Raw genomic sequence first — 25,941 nt, 5'->3', positions numbered from 1 at the left:
CAATTTTGCTATATCGAAGAACATTCTTACAGGAAGTATAATAATCATTCATACATCCAGTTTCCTTCCTGATCGTGACATATTGTATTACAAGAATCACAGATCTTTAAACGTGTTCAAATAAAATGCTACTTCAGAAACCGAATGATCATATTATGTACAGAGTGATGTGATTTAATTGAATAATACATAGCGAGCCCCTAAATTTATGAACAGTTATAAAACATGGAAGTCAAAATAACTTTTTTCTCCTCTCTGTTGCTGTATTGACTATTTTGTATTACTTACATGAAACAAGATACATATAGAATATAATGAGTTTTTTTCGCTTTTGTATCAGCTTTATCAGAAAGCGATGCCACTAACGGGAGCTGATATTTCAGCTGATGAAATCACTTTAAAAAAATGCCATAATTCTGTTTATCGGCATTAAGTCTTCTTTGTTTATCTTTTTTCTATTAAGAATATCAATAAAATTACAAGTTAAACAACTTTTACACGTACAAAACGTTGGATAGTTTTTCGGTTATATGGATGAAGTATCGGGTATTTCGTAGATAAAATGACGCAGATGGATAAGAGTACGTGAAGTTGCTGCACGCATATAAATCGTCATTGTCTAAATTTTCAGGTATCAAGTCCTATCCATTATTTATATGGGGACAAAGTCCCCAATAACAGTAGAAAAATCAATAAAATAAAAATTTTAAAAAATAGGGAAAATTTTCCCGAAATTTTCATTGTACTAATGAACTCAAACTCGTTCAAACTTTTTTTTGTCGTGTTTTGAATTTCCGCATCTACGCAGAAATCTACAATGTACCTCTTTTTTCCGGTATCGTTTGTATGAAACTTTGAGTAAAATATATATTTAGCAGTCTAGTATAAAATAGGATAGAACGCAATACCAATTTCCTTTTTAATAATTCCTTGATATGAAAAAAAGATACATGATGATAGCGTTTCTTTGTTAACATTGCATATGACGTCATAAATTAAATAACGTCACAACTAAAATCCCTATCAACAGAACCAAAATCGGAAACGTTACGGTATTTCCTTATCTTTTTTTTAACAAATATCTAAGTTACAAAAAATAATTCATACAGACTTCGTCCCCATTCACAGGTAATGCCTGCAGCCTCATATTATGGAGACGAAGTCCCCAAAACAGTAGAAAAGTCAATAAAAAAAAAATTTTAAATCGGGAAAATTGTACTAATGAACTCAAATCGTTCAAACTTTTTTTATCGCTTTTTAAAATTCCCGCATTTGCGGAGAACGCAGAAATCTACTTCCATCTTCCGGTCTCGTTGTCGTGAGACTTTGAGTAGTCTAGTAAAATATAGGAACTCAAGGAACACAATACTAATTTTTCATTTTTTTTTAATAATTCTTTGTCTTTGATATGAATTAACGTTACCTGATGCATTGCGTTTCTTTGTTTACATTGAACATGACGTCATAACTAAAATAACGTCACAAGTAAAATCGGATAGTTACGGTATTTACGTTTCTTTTTTTTAACAAATATTTAATTTACAAAAAAATAATGCATACAGACTTCGTTCCCATTCACGGGTAATGCCTGTCTCATAATAATGGCCCAACAATGAAAATGTACAAAGTGCCGATACATGTAAATACTTAAAATCAAACAGAAATCATTGAGTTTAGAAAAGAAAATCAGTAGAAATATTATTTCACTCGTATAACGTCCAGATGGGCGACATATACGAAGTGATGACACTATTTCACTAGGCACTGATGAAATTTCAAACTGTAATTATAAAATTTAATTTTTAATTTTTAATTTCAAAGCTTAATAGTAATAATTTTATTTTTGAAAAGCAGGAGCTTGTATAGTCCTCGTGTTGGTAGATAGAATGGCTTCTCAGACCCCAATAAAAAGCTCAACTTCGGTTGATTTAGAGAAAAAAATAAGTGAAATCCAACATCCGTCACATGCAGGTAAGATGATTTAAGTTTTACATGACTCATTTATGCATCGGTAATCCTTTTTCTAAAACAAAAATATCAATAACATATAAACTAAATTGTGGTTGCTTATATATGAATTCTTTCACTGCACCAAATGTGATACCATATTTTTCCACTAGAGACAGTTTAATTTTCAATGATCCTCCAAAAAGATGTGTTCTCTGAATGTAACGTCATGCATGGTCACCTTTTGTAATGACGTCTCAATTGTAAATTATGTCGAGCACAGTGACGTATTTATCTATTGGAAATTCCATTCTAAATATTTATCCTTGTAATGTAGTATTAATAGGTTTGTATGTTCTAGGTCATGTTATTAATACGTTTATTTAGTTGGGTTGGCATTTGATACCTCATACTTTAATTTTAAAATCATAATTTACAAAAATAACATAAATTCAATTAACAAATTCCACAAAACGATATTCAAATTTGTTAAAACTGTTTTGGTTAAATATAATGATTGATTAAAAAACCCTAGCTGTTTTCACATTGGCACTTGTGAGTATTCATGTTACATTGTAGGTACTTGTACAACACCGAATTTAATTAAAAATCTTCTTCATTTCCTTATTTCCCAAAATGAAACATAAGTTATCGCGAAAGTAGTTGTACAGATAGGGTTTCTCCTTTCCGGCCAATACAAAAGTGCAATCATTGAATTGTGTGCAAAAATATGGTATCTCCGATGAGTTTTTACAAACTTTTTATTCTTTGGTATAACTGACTAAATCTCAAACGGGATCATGAAATTCTATTGAGTAGCACGCACACTTTTTTTAATTGTAGTTCCTTATTAAATTCAAAAACTGTTTTTTTATCTGCAGCTGTTGAATCAATGATAGTTTCTCAAACTTTTAAACAAAATCATCAAAGAACATGTTCAATTTCTTAATTTTTAAAATGGCTGTTTTACTCCAGTTTGGAGACATATATGACAGATGTAAAACAATGTTCTAAATTTAGTTAGCCCATCTAGTATATATATTTTAAAGAAAAATGAAATCTTCCTTGATTATTTTCAATTTTTAAAACAGAAATTCTGAACAGTCGCACAACAACAAAAAACTGGACATATTATCTTCAAAGCAAAACACAATATAACCATCTCATTCAACTAATTGAATGTATCCATATATTGTGAAAAACATTATTCTAAAAGAGCTTAACCACATTTTGGGCCTATAAAAACCATCTCTTCAAGCCAACAGAATCGAACTAAACATTTTCAAAAATTATGTTCACTGCAAACTTTTGCATTCACAAAGCATTCAGACACGTTGACATTCTGTTCATTTTAGAATATGATCATGTTAATTTCAGATCTTTGGTTTATAATTCCTGGGGAGGGGGCTGTTGTAACTTGTTATATATATTTTTAAGTGTGTTTAACTTTCAATACTAAAAGAGGTGGATTTAAAGGGGACAGAGTTCCTCGACGTCATTCAGCAAATTCCGGAAAATATACATCCATGGTACGTGTCTTTGTGTTAAACATAACAAAGTTAGATACAAAGAAAATATTGTGAATCAGGAAAATATATTATCAAAATTTCAAAACAAATATTACAACAAATGTATTTAAAATAGTTTGTGTCTGTATGTCTTCTATTAAAGTATATGATAAAAAGAACATAACATATCATTTTCCATATCAGACCCTTTATCATCCCGAGAGCCGACAGAGTTTGACCATGGGCTGATAAGGGGTCTACTATGAAATGTGACATGTTATGTTCTTTTTATCATATACTTCAATAGAATAGAATTTGCGTTCTTCAAATTCTATATGTCAGTATACGATTTATATAAGACTTTACAAGTATGTTTTACTTGTGTCTGATCCTTTTTGCTTTGATCAAATACTATATGACAAATTATGTAAAACATATCGTGAAACTTTGATGCGCACCCCTTATCATACCCTTTATCATACCCCTACTTTTTTTTTAATTTATACATAAAGTTCACTTATAAAAGAGGGACGAAAGATACCAAAGGGAGAATCAAATAATATATAACTTATGTAAGCTTCTCAAGAAATATTTGTCTCAAAATGGGTGCTAAATGAACAGTCATTCGGGCGTGACGCAATTTATTGAATGACGTCATTGTTTGGCATGCAACGTCACAAACGTTGAGTTTTCATATTTTCTGGCAGATGCGGTGCAACTTTAAATAAGAGCTAAAAAAAAATATTATATAAATAAACTCATCATAGATATCAGGACTAAATTTAGTATACGCCAGACGCGTGTTTCGTCTACAAAAGACTCATCAGTGACGCTCGAATCCAAAAAAGATAAAAAGGCCAAATAAAGTACGAAGTTGAAGAGCATTGAGGACCAAAATTCCTAATAGTTTTCCCAAATACAGCTAAGGTAAAACACACACAAAAATATAAAAAACAAAATATCTCTAAAGCAACAACACACATTGTAAGGAAACCCAGATCCTTCGCATGAGTAGTTGAGCAGTTCTTTAAAAGCTTTTAATACAAAAAGATGTAGAACTGAAGGTAACCCTGTTTTTTCTTATCTTTTATTCTGATTTTTTACAGAAATTGGCTTTAAAAAAATTGAAAACAACACGTTTTACAATTTCTTGCGTCGGAAGAGCTTTTCTGGATTTACAAAAAAATGTACCTTCATCAAAAACGCTCAGACCAAACATTTGAAATCCGAAGATAGGTAAGTACTGAAAATCTTTGAAGAGCTATATGTCAAAATTACCTTAAATAAATAGCCAAATTCATCTAAAGCCAACTTTGCCTGAGGGAATTGAAACCTTAGTTGTATAATAATTTCAAAATTTATTAACGGACAAATTTAGTAAAGATTGTTAAATCATGTCAATACTGAAGCACTGACTACTGAGCTGATGATACCCTCGGGGATTGATAGTCAACCAGCAGAGGTATCGACCCAGTGATATGAAAAATTGAAAACAACACGTTTTAGAATTTCTTGCGTCCGAAGCGCTTTTCTGGATTTACCTTCATCAGGAACGCTCAAAGCAAAACATTTGAAATCGAAGATAGATAAATACTGAAAATCGTTTAAGAGCTATATGTCAAAAATATATAAAATAAATAGCCAAAAAAATTAGAAAAAGGCTTCATTTAAGAGTTGTTATAATCGTATAACGAGAAATGAATTAAACTTTTATTTGTCAAAACGTTTAAATAATCAAAATAATTTTTTATAGTACAACGTATTTGGCCGGTATTTGACAATCTTCAACATACATGTATATTAAGAGAAGACATATTTATTAAAGATCTTGTATTAAAAATAAACATATTACTATTTGGAAAAGGACTGAACATATTACAATGAATGACATACAGAAAGGTCACGGTTAGTTTTGTGTTCTTGATCACGTCTACAATTCCCAAAGTTAGATTCCATAAAAAATGCGCCTAGTTGAGAAGACGTTATTAGTACGAAATAACTTCAGTGTATATGCTGAAAGCCTTTGTGTATTAATACGGTCTTCATTGCATACACTTTGAATTTAGGTTGTAGCGCACTTTTGCTTATATTTTTAAATATTCTAAATTTTCAAATATGTTCTTTTACAGATACGATTTTTCAGAGAACTACTTTCAGTTATTACCAATCGATTGTTAAGTACTTTGGGAAAACAAACCTTTGAAAATGCTGTTGGATAAAGAACTTTGTGATTTTAGTTCGGAAATGTATTTGGACTTAATAATGACATTCAACAATGCTATTGAATTTGAAGAAACCAATAAATTTTCAGAAGAAGAAGATTTGAGAACTTTGGATGTTGACCAGCTGACGAATCGGCTAGAAAAAAGCTTGTCAGTGTCAATTGATAAAGTAGAAAAAATGCTAGACAGACATCTTGAGGCCAGTGACATAGTTCGGTTGTGTCACATTGGAATAGAGATAGCAAATGCAAAATGTGGAAGTAATAAGAGTTTAAGTTTAGCTGAAAGTGATGACAGCTCACCCAATGAAACGCAATCAGATGAAAACACAGTAAGTGCAGATTGATAAAAGTATCGTATGAGTTAATTTATTCCATGTAACCTGGATGAATGCAAAACTGTTGTCCAATAATTTGTTAGGGGGAAGAGTTGGATAGGACATATATTTTATAACGACAGGGTTGAGCAAGTTAGAAGTGTCTCTGAAGCTTTTCATATAATTCCAAATAACGGAACAGGTAGAAAACACAAAACTTGCTATTGAACATGTAAAAATACATTGATGGATGAGGTTTGAAATATTTATGAAAACAGGCCAGTTGGTCATTCTTAAAGTTTAAATTGATTTAAACTAAAGATCAATTGTGGTGGACTTTTCTCCATTTATTAGGTCTTTCCACTTTTCTGTGGAAAGACCTATTGTTTTTCTTCTGATTATTTTCTTTTCTTCCGCCAAATTTTGTTCTTGCGATAAACATTTGTTTCGCAATATGTCGCTTAGATATTTTGTATATGATATCGAACAGTTTATGCGCTTTTGAAATTTATCCTGCGTAACCGAATACTTTTCTTTGTAGGAGTTATCTCCCCAAACACTGTTTTCCTTGTGTCCACAACTCCTTCGCAACCGTAAAAGATTACGACAAATTTATTTTATAAAATTGCTCGTTATATCCTTCGCAACCGTAAAAGATTACGACAAATTTATTTTATAAAATTGCTCGTTATATCCTTCGCATGATTTGTCCAATATCGACCGAAGCAATATGAACGTTCCATATGAGAGTTATTTCCCTTTTTGTATTTGAAATTTTGAAATATATTTTAAACTGGAACACCATAAGTGATAGAGACCTAGGATCTTTTGATTTGAGGTCCTTGGTCCAAAAATGTGAAAATTAGGTCAAGGTCAAAGGTCAAAGGTCATATTCTAATTTTTGAATTTGTCTTATTTTCACTCATTTTCATTAACCTTATAAGATATCGACAAATTATTTTGTATAAATTGTTAGTTGCGACATGTGGTAACTTAATAATTTTAGTTGAAAGGGTGCGTAAACAATGAATGGGAGTTTTAGCCCCTATCATATCTTTAATTATGTTTAAAGTGATATAACTTATTAACCATACATATTAGAGACTAGGGTCTTTTGATTTGAAATCCTCAGTTTGTGACCTTGAAATTGAGGTCAAGGTCATAGGTTAATTTGACGTTCTAGATTTTGTCCTGTGCTTTAAAATCATATCTATACATCATAAAGCCATATGAACTGACATTTTAGACTGATTTTTTATATTTTAATATCAAAATCGATATAAACTGGTGGAAAGACCTTCAATTGTTCTCTGAACAATTGGTTTTTAATTCTATCAGATTTTGTTTAAATTTATTTAGGAGATGCTCATTTTATTATGCAGAAGCGAGATGTGCAGGAGGATTTGTTTTGTAGACTGTAGTTTCTTTTCCTCTTTAAGCTCGACCGGCGTTTTTATTTCGTGTGACATAGCTGCTAGATAAATTATTAACACGTTTGTACACTTATATTTATAATATAATATATTATATTCCTTAGCATTTTTGGCAAGCTTAACTTATATAATTCTTTTCGTCCAGAACATTGTCTTTTTACCCTTCCCCTTCCCCGAATACCAAATTGATACTCCTAGTAGTTTTAGGTACGACGACGGCAATACCAGAATTTTAGGTTGTGATTGGTATTTTCATGTCAATAATCCAACCATGTAAACATAAAAATTTAAAATCATTTTGCCTCTTTAGGCCAAAACCCCGATACAGAGTTCAATCCCGATTGATTTAGAGAGAAGAATAAGAGAAATGAAACATTCGTCACATACAGGTAAAATTAATTAAATGAAATGAAACAACTTCTTTAGTTATAATGCAATATAATTTCGAATTTCTTAAATCATTGTGTTATAAATGATTCAAATACTGTCTTAAAGTAACTAAATTTGTAGTTTTTTTAATTTTTAATACAAATTTCTTATCTTCTTTAAAAGAGGGACGAAAGATACCAGAAGGACAGTCAAACTCATCAATCGAAAACAAACTGACAACGCCATGGCTGAACATGAAAAAGACAAACAGACAAACAATAGTACACATGACATAACATAGAAAAATTAAAAATAAACAACACGAACCCCATTGTTAATGTATTCGATTAACAATTATATGGAATTACGGTCTTTTGATATTAAGGATGTACTAAGGTGAGGTTTTGGAATAAATGTCGAATGTTCGGACTCTTTGGTGTTTTTCCATTCGATACAAGGTAAAATACTTTGCCCATTAACATTTATTTATCTTTTAACGTAAGATTTAATAGCTCATAAAAGGTCATTCGGTAAAATTTAAGCAGATTCTTGATTTTTTTTCCTTTTGATTTGAGACTCAAATAACAATGCAAATATAAAGTAAAAGTCCGAGTTATCCATATTTTATTATTCAAATATTTCGAAAAATAGCTCCATGACCTATCAATATTTTCAGATTTTTTTTTATCATTTACTATTAATCTTCCAGCTTAAAGTATCAATTTTAAAATATTGATTTTTGTAGTTTGCCTTAAATCACCTTAGTACATCCTTTGTTCCAAAAATATGCACATTAGACATCTTATCATAGTCGTGCATGTTAGACATATTAGACATCTTGGAGTACATGACGTTCAGGTTTAACATCTTCTATATATTAATACTCTGACTTTTAAATAAAAACATACTCCTATAAAAAAAAATAGAACTGGTATTGAAAAAATGTCTTATAAGAAGGTACATACGTAGTTTAATTAACATTAAAAAAAAGTTACACATCAGATATCAACTGTGCACCAAACAACATTGATATTACAAACTAGTAAGAGCGCATAACTAAAAAGGTTCTTATTTTGAATACCTGAAAAAATACATGTCCAACTTCGTGAAAAGCATATGTCTTTATGACTCAAATAGTTATTTTTTTTAAATAGCTCAAGTAGTTTATGCTGTAAATTTAGATCGTCAAGAATGTAATAGAAAGTCAATCAAGATTATAATACATTTACTTAGGTCCACCAGCAGAAATAGATGACAACACGAAAAGATGGCTTGTGGTTGGCATTTGCTTGCATCGTGTTTTAGCGGCAGCTTTACGAAAATATGTGGAGCCTGTCATCACCAACCTATACAACTCGCTTAAGCTCTCTGATCAGATTGACAAACAAACTTACACAGGACATCTTAAAGTATATGGAGCAGTCAATTTCTACCTCAATTACAAGCCAATCAACAATAACAAGATGCCTCCAGGTAATCGAGCACCCAATTATGATTACAAGGTACAGAATGCTGTTGACTTGTCGAAGTTATTTCTGGAGACCAGTATGGCACATTATAAAGGGTTCGACGAGTCATGTGATTCATCAGCTTTGCTTGGGATAATTGTTAATACAGACAAGTTTCCAGCTAATGTTCAGATTGCTGCAAAAGATGTAAGAATATATAGGAACATTTTCAAATTCCTAACGTTTATATTTCTATAAATACACGTAACATATATGACACTTTTTTTAATGACACTTTTATATTACTTGACCATAACAACTTGTGAATAAGGCTAATTTTGATTACATGGGATATTGATTGTCAAGCAATGCTCAATCTATCGGAAAAAAATAACAATTTACTTAATGTAAAATATGATTAACACACATGCAATTTTATAAAGTGTATGTCATTATAAGATATAGATGAACACGTTCTACAGGTAAATAAAAATCAATCAAACAATAAATATTTCATATGAACCCTAACATAGTTTATAAAATGGTAGAGTTCCGAGTAAATCGATAAAAACTATCAAACACTATCGATAAAATCTGTCAATAAAGCAACATGAAAAAATAATTCTTTGCGAGAGCACTTTAATCATATAACCTATTTTGGATTTAAAGTCCTGCCTTTTTTTTTTACAATTAATAGACATTCTCCCAGGATGCATTTGAATAGATTAATTTACTCGATGTCAGCAAATTATATTGATTGTACAATCGCTAGCGCATTTTCTATACATGTGTACAACCACTTTGGTCTTCATAATAACATTGCTTTTCCGAATGAATTATCAAGAACACCTGGTGTATCCAAATAAACAACGATACAAACTTTACATTCTTGTTATTCTTTCGAATTGCGGAGCCACTTCATGGTCGACGCCACTGCTGGTGGACGTTCCTTCCCCGTGGGTACACGAGCCCAGTAGTCAGCACATCGGTGTTGACATAAAAATCAATTATGCAGTCATTTTTATAAATTTCCTGTTTACAAACATTTGATTTCTTTATCCCAGGCATATATTACCTTAGTCGTATTTTGCACAACTTTTTGGAATTTTTGATCCCTAATGTTCTGCAACTTTGAACTTGTTTGGCTCTATAACTATTTTGATATGATCGTCACTGATAAGTCTTATGTTGACGAAACACGCATCTGGCGTAAAATATAATCCTGATTACTTTGATAACTAATCACAGTCTCCATTATTTAATGGAACGCTAGAATTTTGTGTCAAATAGAACCATGATATTTACAGAAAATCCTGACACTTTATGACCGGATCGTGACATCGATAAACCATTTTAAACATAGTTTATTAATTTGTAAGTCCATGTTATGCTGCTGATTATTGATGGCAGGCGTCTTTAGCAACAACTAAATTATTACAAAGAATATCTGTACCTATAGTTGCTAACTCCTTCGTCGTGTGGTTTTTAATTGAGAGTTGTCCCTCTTCAGGTTAAAGTTTTTTGTCAAGGTAGTTTTCCATGAAGTTGAACTATCAACTTGACACTTAGTATAAATACTCCTTATGATATGATCGTTCTTTTCAGGTTTTGACCTCCACTTCCCAGTCTACTGAACATAGAAAATGATATGCGATTCGGGCATCCGTGTACTATAGACACATTCTTGGTTATATTCAAAACAAATTGATAACGTATTATCGACACATACTATTTCATTAAGTGATTGTTGATTGCAAGCTAACTTTCGAGTTAGTTGCCGAAGTTAACCGGATTGTGACATCGATAAACATTAATAACATAACACGTGGAAATCATGACAGATAACTGAATTCACATTTGTGTATTTATATTTCTATGCCTTTCCACTTGTTATTTAAACTTTTCATTAACAGTTGTTAAATGATTTGTTGTATTAAATTTGTTCTTTAAGAATCTGTTATTACTATTCACCCAGAGCACGTTTGTTTACATTCTTTCAACATCATTATGGCTTTTCCTTTATACCTGCGCTGTGTGGAGGCGAAAGTTATACCGAGAGGTCTTGTATACGGAATTCATACAGACAATAATGCAATATTGGATCATTTATGAAGATATTTGATAATATAAAGGATTTTCTTTCAGAACAATCAGGGTTGTGTATAAATATGTTTATTTAAAACAGTATACATATATTCCATATTCTTATGTACATTTATTTTATGTTTAATGTACAGGTCAGACTAGAAATAAGAAATCGCTGGGCTCACTGTAATTTTACAGAGTGGAACTCCGACATGTACAACTGGTCACTACAAAATATTGAAGATTTCATTTATCTTCTTCAATTGAATAAACCAGAGGAAAGTCAGGCCATTAGGGACTTAAACAAATGGAAAACTAATGGTAATTAAAATTACTTGATAAGGCAATTTAACTCATTTTCAAAGTTACCGTATATTGTTGGTTATAATTTATTTTGGTTATATTAACTTTATCAAAACCAAATTAATTAAAAAGACGTCTCTATTTACAGTCTTTTGAAATTTGGTTTAAAAAAAATGTTACAACGTCCTACTCAAAAAGCCATGCCTACAATTTACATGTTTATCACTCCTTTTGCAATCTTAACACAATGATTCTAAACTTGTAAATACATTTTTATAGCTGATGGGTATAATGCTTGGGTTTCTTTTTTTTTTGGGGGGGGGGGGGACGGGGAAGGTCACCTTCAATGAGGGCAACCGGAACATAACATATCCATACAAGTTACTCAATTGGCGGTTTTACTTTTTATGTAAGCAATAGTTGGTATGTTATATGGCTGACATTGCTATCTGATAAAACGTGGTTTCAATCATTGCTATTAACATGTAACTACTCACTTGCTTCAAAGGGGAACCTTTATAAAACCAGACAGCATGTGATTTCAAAAGCTCAAATAAATAGTTTTGGTAAGGGGAACAATATTACTATACCTCACTTGCAGATCGAAGGTATATTGGGATAGGGGAGTGCGTTCGTCCATTCATCTGTCCGATCGAACCAATTTCGAAGACATGATCTTTAAAACGTAACGAACTATAACGTCTGCTATTAAACATTTTGTGAAGAATTATTTTTATGATTCCCATACAAAAATATGGACTTCATTTTTTTCTTAATTTGCCTTTTTACTCAATTTATGTAATTTTAACACCGTTGCACTACTGGTGTCTCTATAAACCATAGCTTTGTTCTCTCATTACAACTCCATTATCAGTTGTTAACCTTAAGATAAAAAATCTATTTCCAAGCTAAAAGAAAATAAAAAAAGTATTTCTCTACAAATTCTTAAGTATTTATCCATTATTTGATAATTATAATAGTGAACTTTTTCTGAATGGTTACTTTTATTCTTATTTCACATAAAATAAGTCCACTGTGGTCCTTTCAGTATAATTTTGACATGCTTCTTGCTTTGATATTCACCACTCGATGAACCTTTTGATTCCTTCATGTATTAATGAAATTACTATTGATTTCGTTTAAATCTTATGAATAATACATGATGACTTTAGGCATTAATTACTTGGGAGATACTACTCTTGGACTTGAGTTGGTGAATGATATCCGCCGGGAGATAACATCAATTATGGAGGTTGAGATGATTATTTGCAAGTCAGCGGACAGAGAGTTTTCAACAGTTTATACTAAGCTTACAGAAATTGGAAACAGATTAAATAAACATGACAAAAGAATCTCTTCTCTTGAAAATGTAAGTCGTAACAAATAAATATTATAAATGTATGTCACCTATCCACAATAGACTTTGCACACTGTTTCTTTTAGATATCAACCACTCTTGTTTTGTGTAAGTATTTAAAAAATAGCAAAATAACGTTTGTTGTTTCTAACACTCCACTTACATAATACAAACATATCTTTATTAAAATTCCTATATATTGAAGTCTCTCTGAAAACTGTTTACTCTCAAAACAAATTCTGCCAGAACTTAGGTTTACTTGCAATTCAATGTACAAAAATTAAATGTGCATATGTTTTTTTCTAACAAACTTGACAAATAGTCACTTGTTGTAGTTACAAGTATGATTTGTTAATCATCAAACACCGGAACTTGATACGATCAAAACGCTAGTGAGACTGAATCCGAAGCTCATTTGGTTTCTAGAATGAAATAGTTATTTTAAAAATGCTTTGTAATAACATGACACGTATATGGTGGTATTAGTACATTTGATTTCTTCATGACTTTCTTATTCCTCTTTCTAGTTTTTTCCAAAAAATTTAACGAACAAGAAAATAGGTATTCCTGGTTGACAAATAGTGGTCTTTGAAATACGTTTTTATAACATTAAATAAATATATATTGAATAACAAGATGTGGTTTGATTATCAACTATATAAATAAGATGTATTAAAGAGACCATATGACGTATGGAGGTGCGAAAGATACGAGAGGAATGGTCATATTCATCAATCAAAATAACCTGACAACGCCAGGGCTTATAAAGAAAACTACAAATAGACAAATAATAGTACTAAAATGAAAAGTAAGCAACAACAGGTCAACGTACAACCTTCAACAAACAGCAAAACCCTTATCGCTTAGCATGGGATACAAGGCCATTAAGGGAATGATATTTGTTGTAAAAGATGCTTACTCAACGATTTTAATGCGATTACCTAACATACGGCTAAAACATGTTTATCATAGAGAGGTTTATTATCTGTTCTTTCTGTTTTTCCCGGTCGTCCATAATTCGTATAGTGCATTTGTTGTTAATTTGTTGTTAGGTTGAAACAAGAAAAAAGCATAATCTCAACATTAAATAATAAATGCACAAACTGCCATTTGTTCCTTCTTGTTTGGTATTTTTTTCTAAAAAAATCATATGAACGTAATAAAACAGAATACCATAGTTCTAAATTAAATGCACGTCGTAATACTAATTCTGCCATTTTACAAAAAAATATCTTATAAGATCTTTCAACTTGCGCTGACAGGAAAATATTGCTTTTTGTATCAATATTCATAATTCAAAAATGAAATTGATTTATTGTGTATAGGTTAAGGGACTTTTCGTCATTTTCAGCTGCAATTAATAAAGAAATGGTCAGGAATCAGCCTTCTATAGAAATTTTGAAAATTGCTATCAATCTGCAAATAGAAATCATTTCGCTTTGTATTGTTTAGATCACACGTCGATTGTTTCCAATATCATACGATAATGATTTGTCATATTCCCAAAAGGGTAATACAAGTACTTATTTACATTAATGTAGCTAGGGTGTCTTTCTCCATCTTGGATCTTTAATAGCAGATAACAATCCATTAAGATACTTCATGAAATATGCAACTTTCGAAAGAAGGCTGTAGTTCATGTGTAAGACTTTTTATGTTGATATATAAAGTATGTTGTTTATCATATTTACTGCTGTTGTTTACAAAAAAAATGGAATATATTTTTCTTCAACTTTGTCACAGATTGGGAGATAACACAGCTGTAAGGAGAGATGTCTTTGATAAAGTAACTTGTATGAAAGAATGTGTTGAGATTTATCTTTTTCATTATGTAGCAAGAAAACAATTTAGCGTGAAAAAAAACTGATGCACCATACTTTTTACTATTTAATTGACCCCCATTTTTCTTTTATAAATCTTTAACATGTATAATAAACCATCTGTACAAGTCTTATAAAATAGTAATTAGTTTTTAATATTTATTTGAGAACTTAAACTTGCAAAAAATAAAGCTATGAAAAGTCAAGAGAGATTATTTTCCCGCCAAAATTTCAATGGCAAATATTTCAAAAACAAGCACATTGACCTATATAATTGTTTTGCTCTTTTAATTCCTTTATTAATCCCCTATCAATATGAATACGTTTTTTGAAAAGTTAATTATTTTGAAACTGAGAAGCGAACTACCTTCAGACACCATATCTACCTTAAGGAATATGCTAGGTATATATATATACACCGTAAAACTATGTTAATTATTTTTTATGTCGAAAGTCGAAGACATTCAAGTTTAGAAGTTAATTATCGTGTAATATTCGAAGTGAGGACATTATTTCAGACTATGTTAGTTGTTTATCAAATATGACTGAACAATTGATATTGTAGAAAATGGATTATCATCCGGGTCAACTGCATCCCCACCGTTTAAGGGTAGCTATCGTACATTTTGGTGTTATGCATGAGTACTCTGTTTTTCTGTCCTACTTTAATTGCTGTGGGTTTTTTGAAGATGTAAAAAATTATTAGTTCCTATACACATTTGTTTCACTTGGTCCATTCATATGTCTATCTATTAGTATTAAAAAAAAACTGGCAATGAACAATACCAATCCTCATACTTAACATCCCATCATTGTGTTCTTGTACTATAGTGCATTTGTGTTTTCCTGTCTTAAAATGTTTGCTAATTTGCCTGGTATATAAGCCATGTTGTGCTTCTTTGTGATATGTTTTTTTTCAGGGATTAAGATTATAACACAATGTTTTCTACTGTACCCCTGTTTTTGACATTTTTTCATTTCTTCATTTTTGTTCAGCCCTCGTTGTCGATATAATGGAATTTGATGCAACTATCATACAAGTGAAAAGTTTAGCTAGCTATAAAATCAGGTTCAATCCACCATGTTCTACATAGGAAAATGTCTGTTCCAAGTTAGGAATATAAGAGTTGTGCCATTTGATTAGGGATTATCTGTTTTGAATTGTCGTCGGAATTCAGTATTTAAGTGATTTTACTTTTTTTATTTTTTTTTTATTTTTTTTAATCAACTGATCTCAGACACATATTGTAGTAATAGATTTTTGCACCATCAGATACCCAAACGAATAGATTAAATGCAAAGTATTAGAACATAAAACAAACGATTTTACTTATTCATATTATTGTTTGGATACAGTATTAGTGGGTTTTGTTTTTAATTTATTCATTGAAAAGACATTATTATAAACCAACTAGTTTTAGAAAACAATTCATTTACGCAATGTTTGTGATTAAATTAATTAGCATACATGATCGATATATAGACTATTAGTTGTTGTACATAAACTATTAATTGATACTAGGTTTCAAATGATGTAAGCAAGACTCAACGTGTGGCTCGAATTAAAAATGTAAAAAAGAGGCAAATAAAGCTCGAAGTTAAAGAGCAATGAGGACCCAAACCACCGATTTTGCCAAACACAACTAAGGATAACTTTACATTGGTTAGAATTTGAATGTTTAGAAAAACTAAGGATTGTCTTACCCCAGGAATGTATTACCTTAGCCGTATTTGGCACAACTTTTTGGAATTTTGGGTACTCAATGCCCTTCAACTTTATATTTGTTTGGCTTTAAAATTATTTTGATCTGAGCGTCACTGTTAAGTCTTATGTAGACAAAACGCGCGTCTGGCATATTAAATTTTAATCCTGATACCTTTGATAACTTTTTACGTCTCTATTTTGTACAGATAATTACAGGCTCCTGACTTGGGACAGGCACAAACGAACAGAAAGTGTCAATCGTATTACCGGGAACATAGTCCTCCCCATACCTAGGACATTGGTGTAACAGTACAACATATAACAAACTATAAAAAAAGGTTGAAAATGTGTTTACTCATCAGATGGATACAAATAAAATATATATACTAACAACACGTGATCCCCAACAACAAAGAGACACTAAAAGCAGATCTGAGAGTAATCGCAGTTACAAACTGTTAGTTCAAAGCCAATAACAACTAATATATAAAAATCATGCATCTTTGACTTTTTCTTTTTTTCCTTTTCAGAAAGTAGCTTTACAAGATACGACTTTATTAAAATGCAAATCCTTATATGGTAGGTACATGTAGTATTTTCAGATTAACAGTAAGTCGGGTTGCATCCAAGTCGGAACAGTAGTCCGTAGTAAATTTTTGTAAACATCAGTGTTTGAAACATAATCTCTAAATACTTTTTTGTCCTTGAATGATTGAAGTTAGCACTTCTTTGTGAAATTGCATATAATTTTCAAAACATTTAAAGGAAAAGGCTTCAAAAAATGTTACATCATTGCTAGGCCATTATAACAACATCAGCATTTCTTGTAATATAACTTACAAGAAAATTACACCACTTCAGATAGTTTCAGCTATGATTTGATGATTGTGCATACAATGAAGGTGCACCAGCTGATGCAACTAAAACTGCTAATATGGCATATTCATACTATAGAATATAGTTGAATTAAACCATACACCACTGCTGGACCCCATTATTGAAACTATTAATCTGATAAGACTATGCCTCCATGCAGCTTGTATCAATTAGCAAAACCTACATGTATACTGCACATGCTGCATAGTAAGCTTTAAAGACCAGGAAATTACAAATGTAAAACAATAAAACTACAGCAGCCTGATTTATGTACAAAACAATTATGAAAAATGGATATGATATACAGCAACAATTACCAAATTACTGAGGTCCTCAATATGGACAGACACAAACTCTTCCCTTACATGTGACAGTGTACAGTATGTGCCTAATCGCAGATATCAAATATTAAAAAAAAATAATTGGACATAACTTTTGAAAGTGGCAGGATTGGATAGTGAAAACTTTAGGGTACAAACATTATTCAATACTTCAGAAATAGCCCAGATAATATTTTCACCAATTTTTCAACAATATTCGTCTTAACATCTGCCAAGTTTGCCTCTGCTTTTTTTTTTACTTAACTGCCTACAGCGCCTTTAGTGCTTTGATTACTTCTAGCGTTTGGCATTAGATTTTAGCTGAGACTACTATAGCACATAGTATCAGATTTAGGTGAGGTCGGAAGGGTTAATCCTTTGAACAATATAGATTATCAGATATCATTTGGATTATGGAAGGAGCTATACTATAAAAATACATAAATTTATTACCAATACACTCGAGATCAAAGGATGTTAATTTTGCTGTTCCAGTTAACTTTTACTCACATATTTTTTTTTATTTTTTTTTTTAGCGTGCTTGTTTTTATATGACAGTTTTTTTTTTCAGTTCTCTTATCTCGTTAGACGAAAGCAAACCTGCACAGTATACTCTGCATTTGTATAGTCCGAAGTTTACTTATAGTAATTCTTATTTCACATGTAAAATAAAGGAACAATTATTAAAAAAAAAACGGCATTCATTTTGAAATATACCACTGTTTTCTAGAGTTTAAATGAAGTCAAATATGTAAGGATATAAACAAAACAAATTACTTATTACTAATTAATTAATATCGGGACCAAAAATTATATATAAAAACGGAAGAATAGGTGCTGAAATATAAAAAAAGTAAAATTGAAATTAGATAACATTGGGATAATATATACGTATTCTTACAACCACTCTTAAATTTGTAAAATTTTGTACACAGGCCGTATATCATGGACAGTTTTATATTGGTATGGTATATTTTATAATTTTTACCTGGGCACACCTGGTTCACTCGCGATCACGCATGTGATTCATTGACCTTTGTTCATTGTGTATTAAATTAAACAAGACTGTCAGGAAGTCTACCGCTAGAATACCCGAATATGTCACATTTACAATACCCCGGTAATTACCGGTATTAAGCCATGCTGATTACAAGAAGACAAATTTTTGAACGTGGGTCAAGTTAGGTAAAAACCCAAAATAAGCTAAAAATATACGTTAGAAAAAAGCATTTAATAAACTTTTACATAAGAGATAAATCTCAGTTTATAATAAGTATCTCCGGACTTTTTTTTCACTTTATTGAGACTATACTTTAACATTATAATATCATAATTCCTATAGAAACGTTTGTATTAAAAGTTTTCTTTTGGATACAATTAAAATCTAAGCCGTTTGATAAAACATCAATGCACCTAGCAACGATAGCTTGCAAACAAAAAATTTACTAGAACACTTCCACTAGCAGGGTGACTGGATAGAACCTGAAAATGAAACACATACAGACGGGATCGAAAATTATACAATAATGCAATTGTTAGAATCTGAAAAAATAATTCTTCCTTGGAAAAACTCTATATACAAGAGTCCTTCTGAAAAAAAAATCATAATAATTTTTGTGAATTTTATACTTGGAACAAAGAAATGTGCTAGTAATATTGCCTCGAAATCTGAATTTCCCCTTTACTGTTTTATTGCCACGCAGTCACTTTTGTATGAAGATCGACTGTTGTGTGAAGAAATCAACTGATTTACTTGAAGAGTGTTACTCTCTTACACAGTCACTTCATGATCAAGGTATATTCACATGGTATCTAAATCATATTTGCTCCGATAATAATATTAGCAAACCCAAAGATAAAATAAAAACAGAGACTGTAAGAATCTCAGTTAAAAATTATATAATAATATATTTCAGCAAAGACAAAAAAGAAATTATATTACAATAAGATATCAACTCTTGTCCAAAATAGCAAACTTCTTTTGTTGAACAAAAGCTGAATATGAAAAAAATGTTTGACTTACCATTATCTTGCTGTAAGAAAACAAAGATGCAAATTTAGAATTAGTGATCCTAAACTGGATTTTGAATCTGGAAGATATAAAAAGATTCCACACCTTTGCAGACTTTGTAATAAATGCAAAGTTCTGGATTATAAATCCCTGTTATTTTAATTAAGTAAGAAAAATGAACAATTAAGACATGTCTTTTTGACGATTTAAAACTTAATACAAAGATTTTTCTGATAATAAAATGAAATATATCCTAAATCCAACCACTAGCCAGCAAGTCAAATATTACGACTACTTTATTTACCAGTCTATGAAACTGAGGACAGGGGGCACTTGAGGTCATTTGTTGTGTTATGTGTTACATGTTTTGTTTTATTTATAAGTAAATATAAGTGTCAACTTTATATTGTTATTATTACATGTAATTGGTATGCCTCTATCCCTCTTATTATGTTTTTTTTCTAAATAACGTTTATTATAATGGTTTACTTTTATAATTTATGACTTAGAGGGATATGTCTCATTGGCCCTCATACAACATCTTCTTATATCTACATATGACAAAGAGAAATAAAAGGTAGAAAATAATGTTGTAACTGTGCACGATACATGCAATGCGCACAGCAACAAAAACAAGACTAAGACAAGAAAAACGCAACCTCAACATAATTAGAAAGAGCATTCAACTGGTTGGAAATTTTACAACTGTATAGTTGTCTGATATTTCGAAATGTAATTTCAATACAACAAAACAGTTAATTTTTCACACTCGTGTAAAGATTGATACAAATGACAAACGTTTTGTTTTCAACTATAATGCAACGTTATAATACATATCTGATATGCGCATCGCAAGTCTGTGAATGGGAACAGCAAATACTTTCCCCATGGAACTTGTAATGTCCAGCTATTATCCAAAAATTTCTAAATAATTACTTAAAAGTCAGCAACTCAAAATGAACATTCATTCCATGTTTTATTTTATTTCATTCCATTTAATGGTTTTCTCTGGTGGCCCTCTTGAATATACATTCAAAAACTTAAGCATTATCAAAATAATCACTTTTATGTTAATGTGAGTTTAAAAAGAAATAGTCTATATAATAACTAAAGCTGTTTGCCCTTCTTTGGTATTGGCTTAATTTTGTTTGGAAATCAGGGGTTGAAATTGCTTGTTCAAAGGTTTATATAATTAACATGTTTTTCCTCAGAATTATTGATTTTCAAAACCTTACTTTTAAAGAGCTCTAGGTTATATTCATAATATTTCAGAAACAGTTTACTGTCAAAAAACGAAACATTTATATGGCATACATCAATTTATGAAGTTTGAGATCAAACATCGGTGCCTGGTTGACTATTTAATCTATATTTTTTTGTTAAAACTCGATTGCTTTTGCAGATGCTGATATTCCTGAAATTGAACGGTGGAAGCAGAAAAGTAAAGATTTTATCAAAACAGATATATTCACAGATATATTAGGAATCATAAAAGACAACCATGGCGTACTTTTGACAGGAGTATCTGGAATGGGAAAGACCCTGACAGCACAGAATATAGCATTGCAGTTATGTCAGTTAGAGGGGTATTCGATAGTTCCCTGCAATACTGTGAAGGATATCAAAACGCGATATAGAGATAATGTTCGTCAGGTGTTTTTTGTTGATGACATATGTGGAAAATATACAGCAAACATCAAGTATATTGAAAACTGGATGAGAATCAAAGAATTTGTAGACTTTATTTTATGTAAGGGTCTGACAAAAATTTTAGCCACTTGTCGTACTGAAATTGTAGAACAGGAAAACGTTAAAGAAACATTAACATCTTTTCTGGAACTGTTCGATTTGACAAGAAACTATTCAGCTGAAGATAAAATGAAACTAGCTAGAAAATATCTAAAAGTGGATGACGAAATGTTTACAGATATTATAAAAAAGGTTGAGTTCTCGCCGTTAATGTGCTTTCTCTACTCTAAGCATGACGGCTTTGATGTTGATGAATTTCTGAACAGTCCATACAAAACGTTTTCTGATGAATGGGATACTTTGAAAACGTTTGACAAAGAGAAATTATGTGTCTTATTACTAAGTGTAATATACAATGGCACAATCAAAGAAACTATGTTTGATGTTCTAAACGATTTTGACAAAGAGGAAAAAAGGAAACTAAAAGATATTTTTGAATGTTGCAATTTAGGTCGAGACACCCCTCGGTCCGCAATTAAAGACAAACTAAACGCTTGTGTTGGCACTTACTTTACTAAAGTAGATAGAGAATACAAAGTTATACACGATAAAATGTTTGATTTTTTATGTGATTATTTTGGTAAAGCTTTAATTGCACCTATTCTTAAATATGCAGATGACAAATTAATATGTGACCGTGTACAACTAGAGTCAATAAAACAGACCCATGGTGAGTTTACAATAATCGTTCATTCGACTGATGAGCAGAAATACTTAGATAGGCTTAAAATGGACCTTAAAAATAGAAAATTACATTGGTGTTTGAACAATGCGCAAATGAAATATAAAGAATACAGGATTATGTTTCGAGATATCATTAAAGATTTAGATATAGACTTGATTAGGAATTTGATCAACATCAAGGACGACAATGGGATTAATTGCTTCATTATTTCATGTTTACGTGGTTATGATGAGCTTGTTGAATTTTTTATTACTGTTGGAGCTGATGTTGACGGTCAGATTGGATTTTTCACACCATTAACAGCTGCGTGTCAGGCTGGATACTTGAAGACTGTTGAAATTCTACTGAAAGGAAGATCAAACATAGACGGTGCTAATACTGAAGGTGAAACACCACTGTATACTGCTTGTGTTGGAGGCTATTACAGTTTGGTTAACTTTCTCATAGAAAAAGAAGCCGACATTAACAAACAAAATAAATACCGTCGCACACCTTTGTACGCTACGTGTTTAATGGGTCATGTAGCCATAGTTAGCCTTTTGGTTAATAAAGGGAAAAACGTTTTCCATAATAAAGATTCACTTATAGCTGCCTTCTTAGGTGTTAACGACACAATTGTTGAAAAACTTATTTCAAATGACTGCTGTGTAAATACTGTCGATATGAATGGCAAAACTGCTTTATTTATTGCATGCGAGGAAGGCTATACTGAAATCGTGAAGTTGCTTATTGAGAATAATGCTGACATTTATAAAGTCGACAGTGAGGGTAAGACGCCACTACATGCCGCATGTTGCGTTGGAAACAATGATATAGTCAGCATGTTGATGAGTAAAGATTTAGATTTGAACATGTTTGATTTAGATTTAGAAACTCCTTTACATAAAGCATGTAGGAAAGGCTCTATAGACGTAATATCAAACTTGTTGGCTTTTGGAGCAGATATTAACAAGACCAATAGAGACGTACATACTCCTGCACATATAGCAAAAACAGAGGGTAGCATTGTGGATGTACGCATTTTAAAAGCTTTAGAGGAAAAAGAAATAGAACAAACTGAAGAGCAAAATTTAACCCCAAAAAACAAAAATAAAGTAACAAGCGATTTGATACAGTATGGGTGGACTCCTTTATATGAAGCATGTATTAATGGCGACATAGACACTGTCAAATTACTCATCAGAAACAGGGCAGATGTGAACATGAAAACTGACTCTGATGAAATGCCTTTGGTTGCTGCTTGTCAACAAGGCCATGGCTTTTTAATACAAATGTTAATTGACGAAGGAGCTGACGTGGATGATGCCTTGTGTTGTGCTGCTCATAAAGGCTATGATAGAACGATTAAAATTCTGTTACATAAAGGTGGAAATATTGGCTATAAAGGAGTTAATGGGAAATCGCTTTTGTCATTGGCCTGTGAACAAGGTTCTACTAAGGCAGTCAAATTTCTTTTAGAAAAAGGTGCGGATTTTAGAGAAATAGATGTGAAGGGGAAAACTTTGATACATGTTGCATGCAATACAGGTAGCGTTGATTTAGTGCAGATTCTATTAGACAAGGGCTTAGATCTTATCATTTGTGATAAAAACGGAAGATATCCTCTTGCGGTTTCAGTGAAGAAGGGTTTTTATGATTTATCAAAATTTTTAATTAAACAACGTTGCCCTATAGCAACATCAGAAGAAGATATAGAAACAGCTATGATGTCGGTTTTTGAGAGTGGAAATAAAGAGCTGTCAAAGTTGCTTGTAGCGAACGGTTATACTGCAAACTTATCACACTTTAATGAAACTGTTTTATATCATGCGTGTAAGTTAGAAAGACTGGAAGCAATTATTGAGATTCTCCGTAGAAAAGAGCCTACTTTGAGCGTAAAATACAAGTATGGATACACTCCTATGATATTAGCCGACATTGGCGGAAATGATGATTTATCGGAGAATCTACAAAATTCAATATGCGGTATAAGGAATTCCAACAATAGTATAGGACTAGAATATGCTTCATACAAAGAGGATCAAAAACGTTTTAACTGTATCAGACAAAATCACGTTTACACAAATGTAACTAACGGTTCTTTGAGCGTACAGGAGTATGAATATCTGTTTCGAGCATGTATGTACGGAGAAATGAAATTGGACAAATTTGAGCGACTGCTCAAAGGAAAACGGCTTGATTTTTTTATCAAACCAATAGCACCCCATGTACCTATTCTGTTTGAACAAACACCGTTGTGTTTAGCCATAAGAAGAGGACATACAAAAGTAGTCAAATGTCTGATAAAACATTGCGTAGATGTGAACTTGACTTTCGAAGAATGGAGCACTAAGTATGATCGTTGCTTGTCTACGACTATTTTATATGGATATACTCCATTGTTTGCAGCATGCCAAAGAAAACATTATGAAATAGCCGATATACTTTTAGAAAGTGGAGCAAATTTAAACAAAGCTTTACATGACGCATCCCTTGAAGGTTATTTAGATACTGTAAAATTTCTTCTACAAAAAGGAGCAGATGTTAATTCAATTGGTCGGTTTGGTCAGACAGCTTTGTATGCTGCTTGTATCGGCGGAAACTATACGATAGTAAAATTCCTGATTGATCAAGGAGCTTTTATTGATACGAAAGTTAGGAGGGCAAGTATTTTAGACGAACCTACATGCATACATGCTGCATATCTGAGTGATAATCATGATATAGTTCAACTTTTAATAAATAGAGGGGCTTATGTTAATGCAGTTGGTAACTTTGGGCGAACGTTGCTGCATAAAGCGTGTAGTGACGGAAACTATAAAACTGTTGAAATACTTATTGGTAAAGGGGTGGATTTAAATGCCTCTGACATGCATGGCGCTACACCTCTAATTATGTGTGTATTACAAAATATTGAGGATAATCATGGAGAACATTATTTATTTAATTATTATCTTTTGGAGGAAAATGATTTAAATCAACCGCTTGAAGATTATTTTTATCAACTGCATGAAGAGTGTGTTCATGGATCAATATACAAACTTCTAACCGATAATCACTATAAAGTGATTCAACTGCTTATTGAAAATGGGGCCGATATTAATAAGGCTGATAAGAAGGACAGAACTCCGTTGTCATTAGCTAAGATGATCGGGGATGTGAAATTAACTGACATATTGTTACAAAAAGTGCCTTTATCGATTAAAAAGGATAATTCACACGGACGAAACCAGGAATCTTGAAAATGGAGAGGATGTAATTTCAAACAAGTGAATATAAACAAAATAAAAATACACTTTTTGGACGATTGTGTGCAAGACTGTATCCTAAATTGTCCAAAAGATTGTTTCTTACCATCTTTTACATGTCTTTTATGATAATGATTACATACCGTATAGCGGGTTATTTTCCGCCAATTTAAAATTGCACATGTAATGGTATTGTATAAAAATTTTGAATCCGCCAAAATATTAGTTATTCGTTGAAAATCTAGTTTTGAAACTTTTTTATTCTTATTTTTTCGGGTCATCAATCCTCTTCAACTTCGTATTTTATTTGACCTTTTAATTTCTATGATTCGAGCGTCACCAGTGAGTTTTTTGTAGAGGAAACATCTCTTCAACTTCGTATTTTATTTGGCCTTTTAATTTTTATGATTTGAGCGTCACCAGATAGTGTTTTGTAGAGGAAACATGTATACAAACCATTATAATATAGGTATGATTGCCAATGAGACAACTATTCACAAGAGATCAAATGACACAGACACCCTGAGGCCTTCAACAATGAGTAAAACCCATATCGCATA

General features: G+C 31.5%; 1 protein-coding gene across 1 annotated transcript; it reads left to right on the top strand.

Moving 5' to 3' along the window:
- Window positions 1–1,852: 1,852 nt before the first annotated feature.
- LOC139498009 (ankyrin repeat domain-containing protein 17-like) lies at window positions 1,853–25,591 on the top strand. The gene is made up of 9 exons (XM_071286295.1): window positions 1,853–1,971; window positions 4,562–4,691; window positions 5,585–6,008; window positions 7,737–7,815; window positions 9,029–9,450; window positions 11,481–11,649; window positions 12,804–13,000; window positions 17,044–17,092; window positions 21,123–25,591. Exons 3-9 carry the CDS (start codon window positions 5,661–5,663, stop codon window positions 25,373–25,375), a joined length of 5,517 nt encoding a protein of 1,838 aa, XP_071142396.1. The 5' UTR covers window positions 1,853–1,971; window positions 4,562–4,691; window positions 5,585–5,660; the 3' UTR covers window positions 25,376–25,591.
- The last annotated feature ends 350 nt before the right edge of the window (window positions 25,592–25,941 follow it).

Source organism: Mytilus edulis, chromosome 12 (assembly GCF_963676685.1).
Source record: "Mytilus edulis chromosome 12, xbMytEdul2.2, whole genome shotgun sequence".
NCBI classification, from domain to species: Eukaryota; Metazoa; Mollusca; class Bivalvia; order Mytilida; family Mytilidae; genus Mytilus; species Mytilus edulis.
Note: the sequence above shows the minus strand (reverse complement) of the source record. Positions and strands in the feature narration are given on the sequence as shown.

Bases quoted from the DNA above. Each gene is read 5' to 3' on its own strand.
- LOC139498009 (XM_071286295.1), top strand. From the start codon at position 5,661: ATGCTGTTGGATAAAGAACTTTGTGATTTTAGTTCGGAAATGTATTTG. The intron at 7,816-9,028 runs GTAAAATTAATT...ACATTTACTTAG, and splicing joins GAAACATTCGTCACATACAG to GTCCACCAGCAGAAATAGAT. The intron at 17,093-21,122 runs GTAGGTACATGT...TTGCTTTTGCAG, and splicing joins AAAATGCAAATCCTTATATG to ATGCTGATATTCCTGAAATT.